Here is a 22,101-nt window from a genome sequence, read left to right as displayed (position 1 = left end):
ACTTTTTATAGAAAGTGCAGGTACATGTAGAAGAAAACGTACCCAAAGATGCAAAAAAGGTAAGTATTTTATCGCAGTTAATTTTTTCCTGTTTGAAATTGCGTCTTTAAAAATAGAAAAATGAAGTAAAATAGAATTGCATATTTGCATAAGAATTTAAAAAAAAAGTTTAATGGAATTTATTACTTAACGAGAAAATAAATATTGCACTAAAAGTACCCACCAAGCAAACTTCTCTCCATGCCTTCGCTTTCTAAGATGTCTACTATCTTTTTTGACGCCAAATCAATGGCAGAGAGTGCGTCCTTGTTTTTACAAAGTAATTCCCTGAGTTTTTTGTATCTGCCTACATCCAGTAATCCTCTTTTTTTCAAATAGTTGAAATTATCAAGGACACTGCATTGTCTATGAACTGCTGTATCGGCAATTTTGCATCTAAATGCATTCTTCCACTCTGTGAAAGAGTCTGCGTGTCTATCGTTTCCAATATGTTCAACTATAAGATCGTCAATCAGGTTGAAATGGATTTCTTTTATCTTGCTGTTGGACTGGAAACTGATAAACAATAGAAAATTGATATCAATTCATATCATATATCTTAATTCAAATATTTTATTTTTAGTCTTAAAAGACAATGCTATATTATATTCGGATAAATGTTCTTTTAGGTATTGCAAAATATATTTTTCTTGGCTTCGATAACAACTTTCAAGGCACAAACATTCAAGGCACACACACACACACACACACACACACACACACACACACACACACACACACACACACACACACACACACACACACACACACACACACACACACACACACACACACACACACACACACACACACACACATATATATATATATATATATATATATATATATATATATATATATATATATATATATATATATATATATATATATATATATATATATATATATACACACAGAAGTCGTTACATGTATTCCTTACCTCTCATTTTCCATTTTTTTAAATAATTGTTGTTCACTTTTTCAGCTCTCTTGATAAATGTCCAATCCGCTATTCATTGATGGCTTGTTTCTCCTATGCGTGATATCGAGAATCATCAGTTCATGTACTTAAAGCAAACTATTCTTGTGTGGACGGTACGTACATGTACATGTGCATGTAGTATATCAGAATGTTTTATTTTTTCTTATGTCATCAAAACATCGATAATTGATGATGCATAGAGTGTAATTGTATCAAACAACTAGCAATTGTTTTATTTGATCTCATTTTATTGTCAATGAATAAATTATCTGTAGTAAAAAATGTTTTGTGAGATTAATTGCTCATTATGTATTGTTTTCAAATTCAAATAATACAGGTAATATCCCTGTAAATCTGATAAGATGGTTTACATAGGTATTCCAGTCTTCCACTCATTCATTTCGATTTATAAAGATGCTAATCTAAATAAACAAAAAAGACTATATTTGATGTAGACAGATATCTGCCCCTCCCCCTTTTTCATCATGTATTTTATAACTGTTTAATAGCTGTGTATCTTTGACGTCACTAAAATGGACTTATTACGGGCCGCCGGTGGGCGGTCCGTTATTTGATATACATTTAGATATTGTTACTGCGTTTTTGCGGGATAGTTCTTTTTCAATAGAATTAATATTATGGTTTTTTTATGAATTAAAAGTAAATTTGCATGAAGAAATATGTTATGCCTTTTAAAAGATATCACACATTTTTTGTTTTACTCGTAAATGAAAAATAGGTCATACTTAGTGAATTGTCGTGTTTGGCGCGTTTTTATCGAGACTATAATCTATTCGGAAAATTTCGGAGTTCCTCATTCTTTTCAAAACAATGCATCGCAATCACTACTTCTCGGGCCTTTCCGGCAGGCTCGGAAAAACACTTCTCGGGCCTTTCCGGCAGGCTCGGAAAAACACCTTGAATGTATTAACATCACCGGATGTTAGAATTTTATACAAAATGGAATAGCTTTCCATTAAAATAAGTATCGCTTAGACAGTCTTATAAGTCGCTTCTGTGTTATATTTTATGGTATATCATTTACTTTAATGAAGTCTAGCTTACATCTCAACAGATCTTAAAATGTGTTGTGTTTATATCAAGTTTTAAAAAGGGGGGGGGGGGTTGTCATGGACGCCTAGGTAATACATTCGAGGTGTTTTTTCCGAGCCTGCCAGAAAGGCCCGAGAAGTTGCGATTGAATGCATCGGGATCGGTATGCGGGACATACTTACAAGAGGCCCATGGGCCACATCGCTCACCTAAGGAACAATAGGTACAAGTATGATAATATCAGCTTAATGGAGTCATAATACAAACAATCTGGACAATAATACATGTAGATACTGTATAAATAAAATCCATTTCCCCCCTGAATATTCTTATGTTTATAATCATTTGTCCCTTTTTTAACAGGATGATTTTATAGTCATATCATATGTTGAGTATTGCAGTTCTAAAAAAGATCCTTAACAATAAACGTTTTATATGGGATATAAACCTACATCCAACTCTGAACCTTCTTGTTAGGCCAAAGAATTGTCCTGGGGCCAAAGTCAGAATAATTATAAAGAATCATCTGGCTGAATAGTTTCTGAGAAGAAGATTTTTAAAGATTTACTCTCTTATTCCTATGTTAAACTTTGAACCCCCCCCCCCATTGTGGCCCCACCCTACCCCACGGGGTCATGATTTTCACAACTTTAAATCTACACTACCTGAGGATGCTTCCACACAAGTGTCAGCTTTTCTGGCTGATTAGTCTCTGAGAAGAAGATTTTAAAAGATTTACTCTATATATTCCTACATTAAAATTCGACCCCCTCCCATTGTGGCCCCACCCTACCCCCGGGGGTCATGATTTTCACAACTTTGTATCTACACTACCTGAGAATGCTTCCACACCAGTGTCAGCTTTCCTGGCTGATTAGTTTCTGAGAAGAAGATTTTTAAAGATTTACTCTGTATATTCCAATGTAAAATTTCGACCCCCCCCCCATTGTAGCCATACCCTACCCCCGGGAGTCATGATTTTCACAGCTGTGTATCTACACTACCTGAGAATGCCTTAACATAAGTTTCAGCTTTACTGGCTGATTAGTTTCTGAGAAGAAGATTTTTAAAGATTTACTCTATATATTCATATGTTAAACTTCGACCCTCCACTGTGGCTCCTGCCTACTCCCCGGGGTCATGATTTTCACAACCTTGAATTTACACTACCTAAGGATGGTTTCACACTAGTGTCAGCTTTCTCGGCTGATTAGTTTCTGAGAAGAAGATTTTTAAAGATTTACTCTATTTTCATATATGAAGCTTTGACCCCCCATGGTGGCCCCACCCTACCCCCGGGGGTCATGGTTTTCACAACTTTGTATCTACACTACTTGAGAATGCTTCCACACAAGTGTCAGCTTTCCTGGCTGATTAGTCTCTGAGAAGAAGATTTTTAAAGATTTACTCAATATATTCCTATGTAAAACTTCGATCCCCCATTGTGGCCCCAACCTACCCCCGGGGGTCATGATTTTCACATCTTTGTATCTACACTACTTGAGAATGCTTCCACACAAGTGTAAGCTTTGCTGGCTGATTAGTCTCTGAGAAGAAGATTTTTAAAGATTTACTATATAAATTCCTATGTAAAACTTCGAACCCCCAATTGTGGCCCGACCCAACCCCCGGGGGTCATGATTTTCACATCTTTGTATCTACACTACCTGAGAATGCCTTCACATAAGTTTCAGTTTTGCTGGCTGATTAGTTTCTGAGAAGAAGATTTCTAAAGATTTACTCTATATATTCATATGATAAACTTCGACCCTCCATTGTGGCCCCACCCTACCCCCCGGGGTCATGATTTTCCTAACTTTGAATTTACACTACCTGAGGATGCTTCCACACAAGTGTCAGTTTTCCTGGCTGGTTAGTTTCTGAGGAGAAGATTTTTAAAGATTTACTCAATATATTCAAATATTTACCTTTGACCCCCCCATGGTGGCCCCACCCTACCCCGGGGGTCATGATTTTTACAACTTTGTATCTACTCTACCTGAGGATGCTCCCACACAAGTGTCAGCTTCCTGGCTGATTAGTTTCTGAGAAGAAGATTTTTAAAGATTTACTCTATAAATTCCTATGAAAAACTTCGATCCCCCATTTGTGGCGCGACCCAACCCCCGGGGGTCATGATTTCACAACTTTGTATCTACACTACTGGAGGATGCTTCCACACAAGTGTCAGCTTTGCTGGCGGATTAGTTTCTGAGAAGAAGATTTATAAAGATTTACTCTATATATTCCTATGTAAAACTTCGACCCCCTCCCATTGTGGCCCCACCCTACCCCCGGGGGTCATGATTTTCACAACTTTGAATTAACACTACCTAAGGATGGTTTCACACAAGTTTTAGCTTTCCTGGTCTTATGGTTCATGAGAAGAAAATTTTTGAAAATTTCTCGAAAATTTTCATAAATTCCTAATTACCTCCCTTTGCAAAAAGGCGTGGTCCTCTTTTTATTCACAACTTTGAATCCCCGTGGGCTAAGGGTGCCTTGTGCCAAGTTTGGTTGAAATTGGCTCAGTGGTTCTTGAGAAGATGTTGAACATGTGAAAAGTTTACAGACAGACGGACGGACGGACGGACAGACAGACGGACGGACAGACGGACGACAGACAAAATGTGATCAGAAAAGCTTTCAGCTCAGGTGAGCTAAAAACCTGAAATACTAAAGACCTGAATGTCATTAAATTTTATATAAATGATATATTTGAATTTCTTCGTGCCGTGTCAAGTAAAATGACTTTGTGTGTGTTATTATATTTCCATGTAAAATGTGGTAGAATATCAATTAGTTACGCAAAAATATGACAGAAATGAAAATTTGAATTGACTAGAAAATTTGAACTAATCCATTTCTATTTTGTCACATGGTCCCTTGAAATCATATAAACTAATGCATTAAGTTTTCATTTAATACGATGCAACAAAAAAAAATGGTTTGCAATACATAGTCTCCAAGAGAAAAATGATGAATTGGACATCATTACTACATTAGAGTAATGTACAAATCACTGTGTTCTCCACTACTTCATCAGTTCATACTACGGCAATGATCATACAATTACCGTTAGATGTGCTTACAGTAACGAACTCGATTCTTTATGATAATAGTAAAATGTTAAACTCCAAAACAAGCTGCTGAAAGTATATTAAAATTTACCATTAAAATAAGTACAACCAACTCTTATTTTCTTCTTTGTGGTGTGAGTTTATGTAAACAACCAATGATTCATACAACACTTATATTTTTTGCGGCCCTTTTGAGGCTTGCGTCAATATGATTTCTTGTCCATACTAGTTTGCAAACAAAATACAATAACGTATTTTTTTATGTATATTTTGTGTTTGTAAAAAAATGTTTTTGTTCATGTGTTTATATACATTAACAAAATACTTCAAAAATGAACTTAAATAAAGCATTTACTCAATGTTCCATATTCGTAAAGCTGTCGATAACATTCCGTAGTTTCCTCTCATAGTTATAATCTTAAACATTGATTTTTTTAATACGACAATTTTTAAGACGGTTTTTCTACATTACATTGTCACTAAGGTAAATTAAAGCCGTCAACTTCTTTTTTTTTAAAATGATTTCAATTATTTTTAATTTTATATCTAAAGCCCTTTACATCACAGTGACTTAAATCTTAAAAGCTATATGTAGAAACCCAAAGTATACCGCACGTAGTACTTTTAACATTTCACTTGACATTTGCATTATTGAACGGAGTGACTTTGACTTTAAAATGAAAATAAGTAAAAATTTAGTTCCTGACTGATATGTTTCAAATAAAGCATGTATCGAATCACGCCAACAAGCTATCTAACTACAGGTAGTTTTATATAAAGATAGTGGTTTTTTTTAATTATTTTAAAAACACATAACTAGAATCGATATTGGTTTCTGATTAAATTTCTAAAAAAATATGCATTGAAGGTCGAATTCTAAGACCACTCCATGAGGCACTTAACGTTAGATTTGAATACATATAAGCGGCGACGGTTCACAAAAGAATTTAATTACCTTCAACTTAAATTCAAATTGTTATTCTAAACTTATTTCTGTATTTTCAATAACGTAAGAATACTGTAAATTCCTAATTAAACGCGAGGAATTAATATCCGCGTAAAATCGCGAGAAGCATCCTTCGCGGATTTTAAAATCTCGCCATTATTTTCTGAGAGATGAAAACTATAAGAAATAAGGAGAAAATTTTAACGTTCGCGATTTTATATTCTCGCGATTTGATACAAACCAGCGGGGTCGCGGAAACTATCCAACTGATTTACACCATTTTTTCACAGATGACAGGAAGTGATCTGAATTTATTTCGTTTTTAAAATTTTTGCCATCATCACTTCCGCTACCGATTTATTGCTGATTTTGTAACTTTTTCGACCCATTTTGTGCACGCTTCATCTCAAAAACTATCAGAGATATGAATATGAAATTTTCAGGATTGGTAGACCATAGCCTGAAGCTGTGCCTATTGTTTTTGTTTAACACCATTGTCTCCGTTATTAAGAGCTTACCATGGGTCGAAAGTCGGGTACGAATTTTGGTCCCCTTTTTTGTACACACGATTTCTCGGAGATGGCTTGAAAGATTTTCTTGAAATTTTTAGAAGTGATAGAAATAAATTATATCTCAAGTATCCAATTTGTTAAGTTTTTCAAAGTTCATTTTCTGTCGTCCGTTTCCTGTCCCGCGACAAAAAGCTTGTGACATTGAGATCTCGAAAATGATAAGGACTTGAGCATTCAGACTTTGTAGGATTATAGACCTATAGTTGTGGATGTCTTTCAACTATTTTGTTCTGTCCGTCATAACTTCCGATCGTCACCGGAAGCACTTCAATAATTATTTTTTCTTTTGCATTAAATTTGTTTCATATGAAATTGAAAAATTAGTAATAATCCTTACATATGTGATGTATCCGATGTTGAATAAAAACAAAAAACTCGACTTCCGGTAAGATATCTCAAATATTTCAGAGAGCGTTTTTTTTATAAATGTTTTACCCACGAGATCTCAGAAAGTCAAGTGATCAATACACGAAACTTAAATAGATAATAGACATTCAATAGAAATTGCGTTTAATTGTTTTCATTTTGTCAACCGTCACTTCCGGTTCTCACCGGAAGGGTTCAAACAAATCAAGTTGTTTGAAAGTTTCACTGTTTTTCTTTGACAATTTTAGTAAAATTGATAAATGATAAAGTACAAGTGTCTAATGTTCATAAAATACTAACTTTTTATTTTCACTGAGCATTTCTATTTTTCCATTTCCTGTCAAGAGACACCCCCCCCCCAAAAAAAAAACAAAAACAAAAAAAAAACCAAAAAACCAATGACTCCACAAGATCCAAAAAACGGTGATGACTTGAACAACCAAACTTTGTGGGATGATATCGCTAAGTATGTATCCGTGTTTACATTTTTTTTCTTGAATTGTCGTCACTTTCGATCGTCACCGGAAGTACTTAATAAGTACTTAAAATATTTTTTCTCTATTTTTTTTGACATGGACTGAATACCGGTATAGTATTACACGATATTGTATATGTTAAATAAGCAAAGATATTCTATTTCCGGTCAGTTATATCAAATATCTTAGATACCTAGACTTTGTTACAAAATTGATACCAGCGAGATTTTAGTCACTGTAAGTGATTGAGAAACGAACTCTTACAAATGATTGATAATCGATTGAAGGTATGTTTAACGGGTTTTCTTTTGTCAACCGTCACTTCCGGTACTCACCAGAAGAGTTCAAACAATTCATTTTTTCACAAGTTTAAATGATTATCTTTGGTGATTCATCTTCCATGATTAACAGTAGTGTACACTAGACAGCTTTTATTTTTATAAATCTCTTTCGTTTGTCAGTTTCCGGTCTCAAGACAAAAAACCTAGATTTACCAAGATCGCAGATTTGGCAGAGAATATCGACATTTCATCGCAATTCATCGTATCATATAAAAACAAAATCGGACGGAAGACCTACTCGTTACTTGTAACGAGATCTAGTTAAATTCTTATTTTTTTTAACTCGTACGAAACTGAAACCACCTTCCGATTTTGTTTAGACTGGGAGTTACAGACCTACAGCTAGGTATTATCAGCTGAACATTTTATACACTTATTAAACGAAATGTGTTTATAGTTTCAAATCATTTCATTTCATATGACAAAAATAGGCTGACCATTTAAATTGTTTACTCATTACTCATCACTGAGGTTTTTTTTATCTATTACAGAAGCAATATGTTAACTTCAAAATATTCATTTATACTCGTATGATATACTTATTTCCACATTTAACGGGGGCATACATGGTAAAACTTCTGCAGTTCGTCCGTTTAAAAAAAAAGTTTCTTTCATTTTAAGTTACAGTTATTATTTTAAACTAGAGCCAAGCAACGGGGAGGTCTTCCGTTACAGCTTCAAGTCACGAAAGGATTGTTAATCAGCCTTAATAAAACCATCCCCCATTACACTTGTAAGGATCTGACAGATATTGATAGGAGGTCATTTACAAACAACCTAACTTCTGACCAATCAGGACTTTATAATTTCAATTTGAAATCTTGAAAATTAGTTCATACCTATTTTCGATGTATTAATGTAACTCCGATACTGCAGAGTATTAAGGAGTTAGACCTGTTGCATGTTGTCAGGTTAAGATCACATTAATATTAAACATTTCATGTTTGATTGTCGCATCGTTATACAATATCTATATTTAGGCTATTTAATTGAATCTAATCTACAGTGAGACTTAACAAATATTTAAGAAATGACAATACAACATAAAACGTTTCAAAATAAAAATATGGAGCCAGCCAGTCCTACCGAGAGACAGAAATCAATTGTAAAGAATAAGTTACCAAATAGATAATTAAATTATGTTGCATTATATGAATTATTATACAGTTTACCTTACCTTTAAGCCGTCGACCAGTGTTACAACGACCTACTACGCTTTGGTGAAGTTTATCCTACAAGAGCTTTAGGGTTGAATGAAAGTAAAGCTTATTTTGTTTTCATGTATTTAAATGTCATGTTTGATATCTCCATAGAAATGATTACTAGATCAATGTTATTTTCGCCACATATAGATCTAAGCTTATATAGTTAAGAATAGTTCTTTTCTTAATCGCACTTTTTTCTGAAACACACTTTTTATAGTGTAAAACTGTATGCTTATTGATTATATACAGTGATATAATATTTTTATAAATATTTTTTTCAAAACACTTATTTTGTCACTAGCTCACATATTCATCATGAAGACGAAGATAATGCTGACTTGGCAGTTGCGTTTAAAGCAAAGCTTTGTTCTATGTATTTAACAACATTTGGAGAACGTAAGAGACTCTTCGACAAAAATATGCGGGTCTTTTTGTAATTGAACATTTTTCATAGCTCAGTGGTGTTAAACCTTTGATTTATTATCAGAATATGTTATTGACAGTTTATACATAAGGCATGTTAAGACGAAATTTATTAGAGGTCTTTACCTAAGGTCTTTTTTTTTAAATTCACTTGAAAGATTGAAGGATTCCTATTCATATTTCGACAGATTAAAGAACATGAAGGTACCGATTAGCGGGACCCAACAATCATTAAACTGTTAAAATGTTTTTTTACGGTAAGTTTATACCATGGATTTCTGTCGGCTAACATACCGGAACTTCTTCCATATTCAGGCAACGATTGGATGCGGCGTCTTTTACAACATCCTTTTAAACTTTTTTTTTTTTAATTTAATGCTTTTTAAACAATTCAATTACGTAAGAAAAAATACTTGCATAAACATTCATTTATAATAAAGGTTAGTTTAAAGTAGAACTTGTTTTCACTTCATAAATTAGAATTTGATATGAACTAATAAATAATAAAATACATTACTGAAAATTTGTTGATATTTAACGAAAATTTTACCTTTAGGCCGTCGTTCAGTGTTACAACAAGCTACGCTCTTGTGAGGTTGATCTTAAAAGAGCTATAGGGTTCAATGAAGGTATAGCTAATGTTTTGTGTATTTAAATGTCTTCTTCGACATCGTCGTAGAGATAAATACTAGATCAAGGTTATTTCTCGTCACATATAAATCCGAGCTTATTATGTTAAGAAGAGTTCTTTTGTATATCGCATTTTCTTCTGGTGCACACTTTTTTAAAGTGGAAAACTGTATGCATGCTTACATGTAATGATTATACACACTGAGTTAGATAGCTGCTATCGTGAAAGTTGACAAAACTATCCTCTCCTATATCATGTATCCCGCATCCTATCCTGTAAATAAGTTCTATCCTATCCTATCCCATACCTTCAAAATATAGGAATGCAAGTTAAATGAAATGAAATTTAAGAATTAAATGATTTTATCAATTAATGTTGTACTCAAAATGAATAATTAAATCTTAACACCGAATATTCTTAGAGCGGGATAACTTACTTACGTGTGCTACGGTAAAATTAAATCGTACGCGGGATGGACACAATAACGTAAACAAACAGGTAAGCGATTTGATTTTTTATTTTATTATATTTATGCATAAAAGAACAGATAAATAACCTCGATGCACTTATTGAGGAACTGTTTAGTCACATATTTTTATCAAATTATTTTCTTTTCACAAATAACTGAGCGTAATTATCATTATTCGAGCGATTCGTTCGGCGATGAATATAAACACGATCCAGAAATAAATAATTCCTTAGGAAGTTTATATCTTTATAGTTAAACCACTCGGAGTTATTTTTAAAGTATAAATTCTTAAGCATTTATAGCTAGCTAACATTTATTAATTAGATATGTTCAGGTTAATATCGGACAGAAATATGAGTCCCTGTTATTCGGCATCGTAGAAATTATATGAAACGTGAAGCAATGTCTGTTTCTTTTATACATGTTTATCTTTTAAAATGCTGAATTGGTCGTTTATAAATTCAAGCTTTCATTAGTTTGCAGACATTAAATGAAGTAAATATAGAAATCTATGTCTGACGTTGTAAAAAAGTTGCATCGAATTCTCCCAGTAACTCCGTACTTGCGTACGAATGGACAAAGATGTAGCGCCAACATTTTAGCGCACATCAATGTTATGCACCGCGTTCTTGATATAATTATAATTCTTAAATGGTTTAACTTATAAAACGTATTGCATTCACATTGAAAATACATTGTTAAGCCAATTTTCGTTTCGCGAAATAACTCTGAAATTTAAACTCGAATCTGATTGGCTACAGGATGCAGGATAGGATAGGATAGGATAGAACTTAACTTTTATATTTCTATCATGTATCGTGCATTCTGCATCCTATCCTATCCTATCCTTGCCAACTTTCAGGATAGCAGCACTTTATTTATGTATCAAAAATTACACAAAGACTAGCTTGAAAACAGAAAACCCAAATCGAAGACTGTTCAAACAAATATTCTTTTTTAAATTTTCACAGTTTTGTTCTGTTTTAATATGCTCTTGCATTCATAAGAATATGCATGGGAAATTTGATATAGATAATACGTCTGGATGTTTTCTTTCATAGGACTTGTTGGAAATGAAAATCTCATTGAGAAAAAGAACATATACAAAAAGGACATATATACAACAGTATTTGATTTTTAGATTTTAAACAATAAAATGTGTTCCTATAGGATAATATCAATGTCTCAAGGAAAGATAAATGATATTTTAAAGGAATGTTTAGGTCACATAGTCTCCTTTGGAGTAAGGATGGTCAAAAATACCCAACAGTAATACATAAAGATTCGATGTAATTTATACTGAAGCATTGTTGTTCAAGGAAACTGATTTGTTAGTACCTTGCAAATAATCAGGTTATAAATGCTAGGAACAATTTAGAAAGTTGGTGTGGTCGTATGTATTCCTACGCTACGCTAGAGTTCAATATAGTATCGTTTAACCAGACGATCGGTTGTCTCCGTAAATATCCAACAAGCAGAAGCCGAGCATTTGTTTGAACAATACATGTACTAGAGTTCAATATTGCTTGGATCAATACAATCTGTCAGAAATATTTCGATTACGTATACGTAGTCTAATAAAATTAATTTTACTTTGTTAATTTTACGCGTAATTCGTATTGCACTATCTCGAAATACTCCTTGGAAAAGTTCGATTTATATTTAAAAATAAAGTGCGTAATTCAAATCATATGACAGACTTCTTGCCATGCGAAATAAATAATAGATATAATCAACTCTTTGATTACTCTATCTATCTATCTATCTATCTATCTATCTATCTATCTATCTTCTTATACTTTATATATTTAAGAAGGAATTTGCCGAATCAACATACCAATTGCTAATTGTACCGGGGAAGATCATAACGCACCGCTTCGCCGATTTAGCTCCTTCAGTAAATATATCAGCTATATAGAGGATATCTATATTGTGTGATTTTATATTTGCTTTATCCAACGAGTTGAAATGGTGTATATATTCGCGAGGCTTGCCGAGCGAATATAACCATTTCAACGAGTTGGATAAAGCAAATATAAAATCACACAATTATAGATGTTCTATTTATCTCATACAATTTGATTTATATTATGAAGCTTTTGAGACAGTCCCTTGTGGGACCCAAATTGGTTTTTTTTCAAAGATTAAAAACGATGATGCAACGTTGTGTTATGCGGCTATTGTGACCTTGCACAATACAATTTAGTTCGTCATTCCTAAGATAAATCTAACTGTTTTAATATAAAGTTTCACTGAAATAAACCTTAAAATAATTTTTTAGCTCTAGATAATTTTTCTTAGAGCTTATTCACTTGATTAAATGGAAATTCCGATTAGAAGACTTGAATAATCAAATTTGTTGACACAAAGTTGCGAATGCTCGTTAGTTTGAATTTACTCGAACGAGGAACAGTTGTTGATGCATGGTGTTTAATAAAACAAACACTATGCTAGCCTTATGATTCAAAATTGAAAATAGTGAATAAGGATGCCTACTGGTGGTGGAATAAAAGTCTCATGAAACATTATTTCGGTAAGTTCTTGTATATAAACACAACCAGAGCGCTCTGTTTTCATCGCGTCATCAGGATAAACTCCTTGATAGTTAACGTAATTTGTAGTTTTATAAACTTCACAAAGCAAATTGAAAGTTAGAACTGGGAAAAATTTATCAAAAATCTTGACAAACAAGAAAAAAGGGTCTTGTGGTTACGGTTATGAATAACTTTGCAAAAAAGGTTGGGGGGGGGGGGGGGGGCTAATCCCCCCCCCCCCCCCACTCACAATAGCCCCCCGGTTCCGACGCCTGTGCTACGCAGTTATGTGTTTTTCTTCATATTTGTAATTTAAATCTTTGACAAAGTCAATTTTATATTAATTTTTATAGTAGATATAGTTATGTTGAAAGTACTAGCAAATCTTCGAAAATAGGTCACTGAAGCGTTGAAGCGAGGGGCTGTGTCAAAAGTAGTTCCGACCGGAAGTATTTGATATAGCATCACCCGTGTGATATAGCAAAGGTTTATCACACGGGTAATATACACCACACGTATGAGATAAATGGATATATTTTCAAAACTATTGCTAGCTCCCGTTGCCTGCACTGTTTCAGAGAATGCAACTTCCAAACATTAGACGTGCATTACGTCATGAAGTCAGGCAATAACCAAAACCTTTTAGAGAATACAATTGGAGCAATGTGTTTTATATGTTTCTATTAATTTAGGTAGTCAAGACTGATTCGTTAAATAACATATCAATTTCTGTTTTTAATTGCAAATGATATATTATTATATACATGTATTATATATGAATATGAACTTTTCCATCAAATTGAAAACAGTATGTCAACATTGAAAATAAATGCATGTGGAAAAATACACTAACAATTGTCTTGCTTCTAATGTTGACATGAAAATCAGTTAATCCCAAATGAAGCATTAAAAGTGTAATTATGAACTCCAACAAGCAAGACATTTAAAATGTAGATAACCGTGAAAGGTGGTTACGTATTCGATGGAACAGATAAGGCATTCACAATTTAATGTCTGAACACAATATATTCGCAAATTAAACCCCATCCCCACCCCCACCCCCACATAAATCGTCGATTGAAATAATATGTATAGCTTTAAAACGCCAGTGATACGTATAAGACATTATTTCATACTTCGGTCAAGGACGAAAGTATGAACATAAGTAGAAATATAACTAGAGCAGAGCTCGTGGCAAAGCCCCGAGTAGGTCTTCCGTTGTTGCTGCGAGTTGAAAATATATGTTATATGGTGTCAAACGATTATAATGACTAAACTTTCAGTTCTGCTTTTGTTATAAAAACGTGTTGTGATTGAAAGCCTGTATATAAAACGTGTTTTGTAACAAAGAAAGGAAGAAAATATTTTAGGAAAACTATTTGTCGAGCAGAGTTTACGTAATCGTTTCAAACATTCTTTAAAAAGTGAGATGTTTAATGGCGAGTTAAATTTTCAAGGTTAGCAAGCATTGTTATAAACAGTATGTACTCATGATTCATGTCAGGAATTGTATTTCTTTTTTAAACTGAACCCGCCTACAAAACACGTAAACCTTTCTCAAAGATAACTTCTATATTAAAATATTTCTAAATTTTTGAAGACTATGTGCAAGTTTAGAATTGCGTGCTGACAAAATTTACAGACCCTAAAACGTACTACTACACCAAAAAAGCGTGCGGCCTACGTGCGAGAAACGTTTCGTGTAAACCTTTTAGAGTTTCATGTACCAAAAAAGCGTGCGGCCTACGTGCGAGAAACGTTTCGTGTAAACCTTTTAGAGTTTCATGTAAACCGTTTAGCGTTTCGGGCAAAGCGTGTAAATCGTTTCGAGCAAAGCGTGCGAGAACCGTGTGAAACGTTCATCAGATTTCATTCGGAACTCTCTGACAAGTTAATTGTTTCAAAATGGCGCCCGTGTTTTACATTACTTTAACAAAATTGAGCGAATTTTTAACAAACAAAAGAAAGGTATATATATTAAAAGACTACTAGTAACAGATAATTACATGTATATTTAACGTTTTCATGCGATGTTTCAGTACTGAAACAATATTAAAAGTCGCTATACATAACAAATATTAAATACAGTTAGCGAAACATGATTTCTATTGGAACAAACCTAAATCAACTTTAACTTGCACGATCATGTTTTGATAAGCATGTATTTTTATTATTTATTTACATCGATAACTCTTACTGAGACCATTCGGCTGTGTACAAGCAGCACACATAACCTCGGACATCGGGTGAGACCTGCACCTGGCTAAACCTGTCAATCAAACTCTGTGTATTTGTTTTCATTGGATGGTCAGGCGTCTCTCTTTTGTCAAAAGCCAATGGAAAATTAATGACTTCAAGGTAATCGGAATACGTATTTGATGAAGCACACAATTTAAATGATAGAAAATTTATTAATTATTTGAACAAAATTAAATGTAAACATAGAAGGTAATAAAAAAAATCAATTATTATGGGAATCTATACGCATTGTACTCAATTCAAATAGATTATATTATGATTTTGTTATTTTATGTAGTAAAATCACCCTTCCAACTGTTACTCAATTACATAACAATTGATGACCTGGGGCTATAAATGTTCTGAGCTGTGTGCGCTGAAGCGACACAAGATTCTCGGTCGCATGCGGCAATTGAATTAACACAGACTGGCATATTAAACAAAGGGGTGGAAAGTGAAACAAAATGTTACACATAAGAAACCACCAAAAATGATTTTCGACAGATCTTGCTATCTTTTCTCCAATTAAAAAAAAAATCCAGCGCGAGCACCTGTCAGCGGGGCGGGAGGAGGGGGGGGGGCAGCAATGAGTTCGCTTCCACAATGAAACTACAGTAGTGATTAATATGTGACCGATAGAATCTAATCTAAAGTTGTTTAAACTCATGTGAATATTTTTTAAAATAATCATCGAATGCCTCAATTCAGGGCATTCCTTTATCGTGCTAGCACCTACCGCAAACATGTAACATGGAACTTCGATTATAATTTGATTTGATTTTTAAACTACCTTATACGCTATCGTATAAATCAATGCTTAATCAACTGTACAAGTAAAATAAATTTATCTTTTCATCTTAAACCAATATAATAGTTGAAAACATAATAAAATATAGTTGTGTCCGTGCAAAATATGAAACATAAACGCGTCATAAGGTACATGTAGAAGAACACGAACCGACCGCGGATCACTTATCCACTCGCGCCGGATCTCCTCAGCCATGTGCGAGGGATGATCATCATTTAAATGTTTAATATTTGAGGGGGAGGGGGGTGTTGAATTAAAACATTAATTGTACAGTTTTTAAAGTAGTTTACATAAACAAACCAACCATTAGTTTATGTCTAACGATTTTTCCGATTTGGAGTAATATCGTTCATTAATATTCATTTACACTCAAATATTTAATCAAATATATACAAGTAGGACAAACTTTTATAACATAAAATTAAAACAGTTCTTGTATATACGGCTATATTAACTCAAACACGTTCATATGCATGTAAGTGTAAGTCGCGGTGTGCGAATCTTGTGTATTAAATAACCGCTTACCGCTAGGTAATGCAGCCGTCGCTGATCTCCTCGGCCGTGGGCAAAGAATATATTTCGTAAAGGTACAACGCACAGAAACGCACAGCTCACAACCAAGGAAGATTTGAAAAGTTTGCAATATAATGACCTTACTCTATCAAATAGAAGTTATATATTTTAAACTTAAACCCCACAATTGATCTATGTCTATTATTGCTTTAGAGAATGACATTGCTTTTATTAATTAAATGAACTATTTCTTACTTAACATCCAATCGTTTAATCCACAAAAGATTTTGTGTAATCAAAACTTAAACAATTCTTGAGTTCGCGGCTAAATAAACTCATATATGAGAGACGCAACTCTCGTGTATTAGATAACCGCTGACCGCTAGGTAGTCCAGCCGCGAGCATGGTGACCGATTTTCTCGGCCGCGGGCGAGCTTACGTAATGGTACACACACACACAGCTCTGATTCAAGGTAGATTTTAAATGCATGGAGTTAATAAATAAAATGTAATGCATAGAGTTTTTTAATTCCATATTTTGTGGTTAAAAAGAAAAGAAAAAGAATGTTTTGTTTTCCAATTGCCGTTTTTAATGATTGTGCACTATAAGAACTAAACAACAATGACTTAAACTCCTAAAAAAAAAAGCATGTACTCCAAAAAAAAAAAATTCTTATAAATTAATGCCTCCTGTATAAACCAGCATACTTTCTGCGGCAACTTTATGCCAGTTGTACGCACAAAGACTTTCGTTAACTTGTCTAATGAAAACAGGTACATGTCAACATGTAAAGCTTTTTACACTCATACTACACAAATCACTTACAAAATAATATTGTTACGACCTTTATGAGATCCCAACAAACAACTTTTCAAGCGACATCCATATCAAAATCCAAACCGTTTTTGAGTTATTAAGCAAAAACTTTTAGGGGCTATTGGCCCTTAATTTAAGGGGCCAGCCCTTTTATATTGGTGTCAAATGAAAGCCCTTGATATTCTGCACAACTTTTATTCTGCATGTTTTAACAAAATATTTTTCGTTAAAAAGATATAAAGGAAAATATGTCTAAATTTTTGCACTTTTTGGAATCCTGTTTTTTGACCCCCTACCTTTTCCTAAATAAGGAACGTAATCCAAAAACAAAAACCGATGTATACAACTTCAATGTCTTTGTTATTCAAATTCGTTGGGTTCCCATTCCCTGCTATCATAGTCTCGGAGCCTTTGTCTGGAAACCAAAGGCCCTAAAAAATTTTAAAAGGGGAATAACTCGTTAACGGAAAGGAAATTTTAACTTTTATGAATTGATGAAGATAGTGTTTTGTTAAGTCCATTAGCCCTGAAAATTTGAGCAAAATCCATTCAGAAATGAGCACGATATGAAGCCTCAAAGTTCGCGTCTAGGAAGAAAAAAAAAAAAAAGAAAAATAAGAATAATCTTAACCCGCACAATAATAGAAAGGTCTTCCGTTGGAAACGGAAGACCTTAATTAGGATCGAGAAAGTTTCATTTGTTATTCTGCACACTATGGTTTTATCTTCTTCGGATCAATTTGTAAACAATTCCGCATTTATGAGCTATGTTTAAGATATGCGAGTTCATATCAAGTCGTAGCATACTTTTATATTTATTTCCGGGAATTTATAATAGTCCAGGGGTATGGTAAGGCCACAATGGGGGATTAATTTTTACATAGGAATTTATGGAGAAAATTTTTAAAGATATTCTGGGAAAGTTTTCGTTTCGTTTCGTTTCCAAAACTCAGTACTTAGTGTAAAAGCACAGGTTATGCAGATTAAAGTTTGATAAAACCATGATTCCCTAGATAAATGTGGGGCCACGAAATGGGAGGGGGTTATATAGGAATAGAGAAAAATCTTCTTACAGGTACAACAACAAAAAGGGCTTGGTATTTACAAAAAAAAGAGATGGATAAAAATTGTCTGATTTTCAATTTTTTTAGCAAGATCTATTGTACTTAGTTGTCAAAGTAGTTTGATACTGTAATGCTAATTTGATCAGAATTAAGGCAATTGTTGCTCAGGTGAGCGATGTGGTCCCTGGGCCTCTTGTTTAGGTTACTGATAGACTGCTTCATAAGAAATCTAACATAATGACATTACGTGACGACTCGCCAATAGCCATAATTGGCAATGGGTGGGCACAAAACATATCATTCTGTAAACTGGATAACGCGCAAATGCCCAGATAAACAAAGGAACATTTTTAAAAAAAACATTAAAAACAACTACTGTACTGAAGGTATTCAAGAACACAGAAGGTCCAAACTCAACATCATTTTTGGTCATGCCTCAACGCATTGTGGGTTTGTGCGAAAGGATGATAAAACATTAATAGAAACATCTATTAACAGTTCAAGAGGGTTTTCCATAATAATTTGAATCGGATTTTTTTATTCAATACCTAAAAGTGTGAGGGGGATTGTAATTCTGAAATTGTATCTATTTTTCCTCGTGTCATTAAACAAAAAATTGGACGGACCCCCTTATCTAAGCGATTATCATATTTTTATATTGTTTTTAGATTAACTAAATAAGAATAAAAATATTTAAAAAAAACTGGCGGAAAACGAAAATAAATCGTAAGAAGATAACACTTGAAAAGTAACATAACACAGCGATAAAACAATATTCGTATTTCAAAAATAGAGAAAAATTATAAAGATCTTTTTTTCTTCCAATTAGCAGTGTATCCTATCGACAGTTTTGGCATGTGAACAAAGCACCCTAAATGAGGTTACTTGTGGATGTTTTATTAAAAAGTCAGATTACATTCCTCATTGGCATTTAAAAATTCCTATCGGTTTAATTTAAAATATTATGGACAAAAGAGGAGCCTTGCTGTGTAAGATGTTAACTTTGTAATTAATTGATATTTATCTTGTAATTATTTCCCCCAAAGACTATACGGGTTAGTTATCAGATGTACACTAGCCAAAAATATCAATGATATACAGAAGACCAACTGGGTGTTCTGGTCATGTTTTGTTTTTTTATTCTTAAACAATGCTCTGTCATGTTGTAAAGTACAATTAAACAGTAAATTTGTAATTAAAAAAGAAAAAGACAACATCATTTTCCCAAAGCTTATAAATTTGGTTTTATCAAAGTTCAACTAAATGGTAATGGCTAATTTAAGAACAGAGCGCTTGAGGCAACTTCAGAATGTTGAAATTTCATATTGTTACTCGAAATCACATGAACTATATCCGACGACTTTTTAATTATCATGTTCTCAGCAACATATGCATTATCTTAATTGCATGCTTTTAAAATCTTTAGTAGAACATTGCATTTAACTCACTGCATATGTATCACTGTCGTTATTCTTTTCCTTTTTTAAAATTACAAGAATATTTGAACCAGGTAAATAACTACTTAAATGTGCATCATTAAGCAGGGAATCAACAAAACATTTGCTATGTATGATATAATAATATAAGGGTTTTTTCCTGAGCTCATTCTTTATTATGTAAGGGTTTCATTGAAACGTTTTTTTTTTAAAGTATCAATTGAAATTTTAAAAATCTATAAAATATGTCGATAATTTATATCCTAAAGACAACTAAACATAAACATTTCAGAACTATCTAAATCAGTTAAAACACAATAATCGATCAAGCAAGACCTGTCGATGGATTTGTTACATTTAAAAAAAATTATATAATTAAACTTTTTAGATGTTCATTATATGATGCAATATGTAATAAAACAATTCTAACCTTCAAATCACGTCTGTGCCAACACACTTCTGTTATGTGTTGTTAAGTAAATATATGGCTAGTTAACTGATGTATATTTAAGTCTATTCAAATGTCGTTTGACATATACTTGGTCATTTAAACGACATGGATAACAATGTTCAATCTCGTCATACACCTCTGGAACACGTGCTTTTTTTGTTTCGCGGAAGGGGTAGAACTTTTGCTATAGACTTGCACATGAATTAATTTTACTCGTGATTTTTATTAGTAGAATTTTCAAAAATAACTGGTCACTTATAAAAAATAATAAAACTATTTCAAAATGTGGTAAATCTAAAATATTTTCTATATTATATATCTGAAAGTGGAAAATACAGATTTTAAATGGGGTTAAAACGTAGTTTTATGTTAACTTTGAGGTTCTTAATTTTTAGTTTTAAAGAACAAAATACTTTGATATAACCTGGTTAAATTTGATTCATTTTAGCTACTTTTCATCATTTGTTTATGACGAATTCTTACGTGAAAAGTTGGTGCATGGAAATAGTTTCGAAAATATTTCTCAAACTAATCACAAGTGATGTATTCTAACTAACAAGCCTTCGGACAAGTAATCCTTTGAACTAATGAACCTTCGAACTACTGGGCCTTCGAACTCATGAACCTTCGGTCTAGCAGGCCTTCAGACAAATGAACTCTTGGACAACTTGACCCTGACCCGTTCGTTTCGTTATCACCAGGCTACCCTATAGTTGATATAATACTCTTTTGGATGCCCCAGAACCTATTCCAATAAAACTTAGTAGCATAGATTGTAATCTTAGGATACAAATATAAACACAAGCGCGTTATTTATCTACGCTATCTGCACGTTTACGAAAAAGTTAACTCATACGAAATTAATTGCATCCTGTTTTACATATGAAATTTACAGTCAACTCTGTATATTGTGGGTGTTGCTTAAATGCAGAACGGAAAACAGATCGGAAAACGGAACGGAACAGAAAACGGAAAATCTTATCTAATGTTACATGTATTTACTTCATAGATTTGTGAATCATACTAAACTTTATACTCTATGTAATTTTTTTTTTTTTTGAAAAATTAGCAATATTAGATTATTTAGTCAAGAATACTTATTTCCTCAAAATTAACAGTACATGCATTGACCATTATATTCTGTCCAAAAATATCCTCGATTCACATTTTGCTGAATAACTGGATATTAATATATATATATATTAGGGTACAAGCGATTTTATTTCAGAAGCATAACAATTTTTCATTATTTTTTCTTTAAAACGTCCTCTTTAGTTTATCAGCTGGTTTCATTACACGGTTAAAAATAGAAAAGTCTACGGGGTTTTGAATTTCAACAGACCCGGATGATAACGTTGGACAAGTGAAAAGCTGTCAATGTGATAGCAAACTGGGTTTTCTTTTATTTGAACTGTATCCATAATCCATGTTAACCCTGAATTGATAAACACTACCAACCGTAGTGAAATGAAATCGAGTACCCTATATGCAATATTTTAACAAAAAATGACTAAGTTCAAAAGCTGGAATTGTTTTCATATTTTATCAGAAATCCAAATCCTAGCAATATGCACACTTCTATTCTCTAATACATGTATATGTACAATTAATCTGCTAAAAAACAACTTCTTATCTTGAAAACTGTAGCAGGAGTTAT

The 22,101-nt window shown here is 33.1% G+C and overlaps 1 protein-coding gene across 3 annotated transcripts in view; it reads right to left on the bottom strand.

Moving 5' to 3' along the window:
• Positions 1 to 22,101, bottom strand: part of LOC105342271 (uncharacterized) — a 110,390-nt gene that overhangs the window by 5,632 nt on the left and 82,657 nt on the right. For 2 of the 3 annotated variants that reach the window (XR_010707617.1, XM_066066080.1), the window contains exons 1-3: positions 20,424 to 20,569; positions 980 to 1,072; positions 224 to 555 (exon numbers count right to left, since the gene is read on the bottom strand). Coding sequence is in view for 2 of the 3 variants with exons in the window: in XM_066066080.1 (XP_065922152.1) it covers positions 224 to 555; positions 980 to 993 (346 nt within the window). In the remaining variant the exon portion in view is untranslated. Of the gene's footprint in view, positions 1 to 223; positions 556 to 979; positions 1,073 to 20,423; positions 20,570 to 22,101 lie in introns of those variants that run through there. The other variant, XM_066066082.1, reaches the window with a different exon arrangement.

The sequence above is a fragment of the Magallana gigas genome, chromosome 1 (genome assembly GCF_963853765.1).
Source record: "Magallana gigas chromosome 1, xbMagGiga1.1, whole genome shotgun sequence".
NCBI classification, from domain to species: domain Eukaryota; kingdom Metazoa; phylum Mollusca; class Bivalvia; order Ostreida; family Ostreidae; genus Magallana; species Magallana gigas.
Note: the sequence above shows the minus strand (reverse complement) of the source record. Positions and strands in the feature narration are given on the sequence as shown.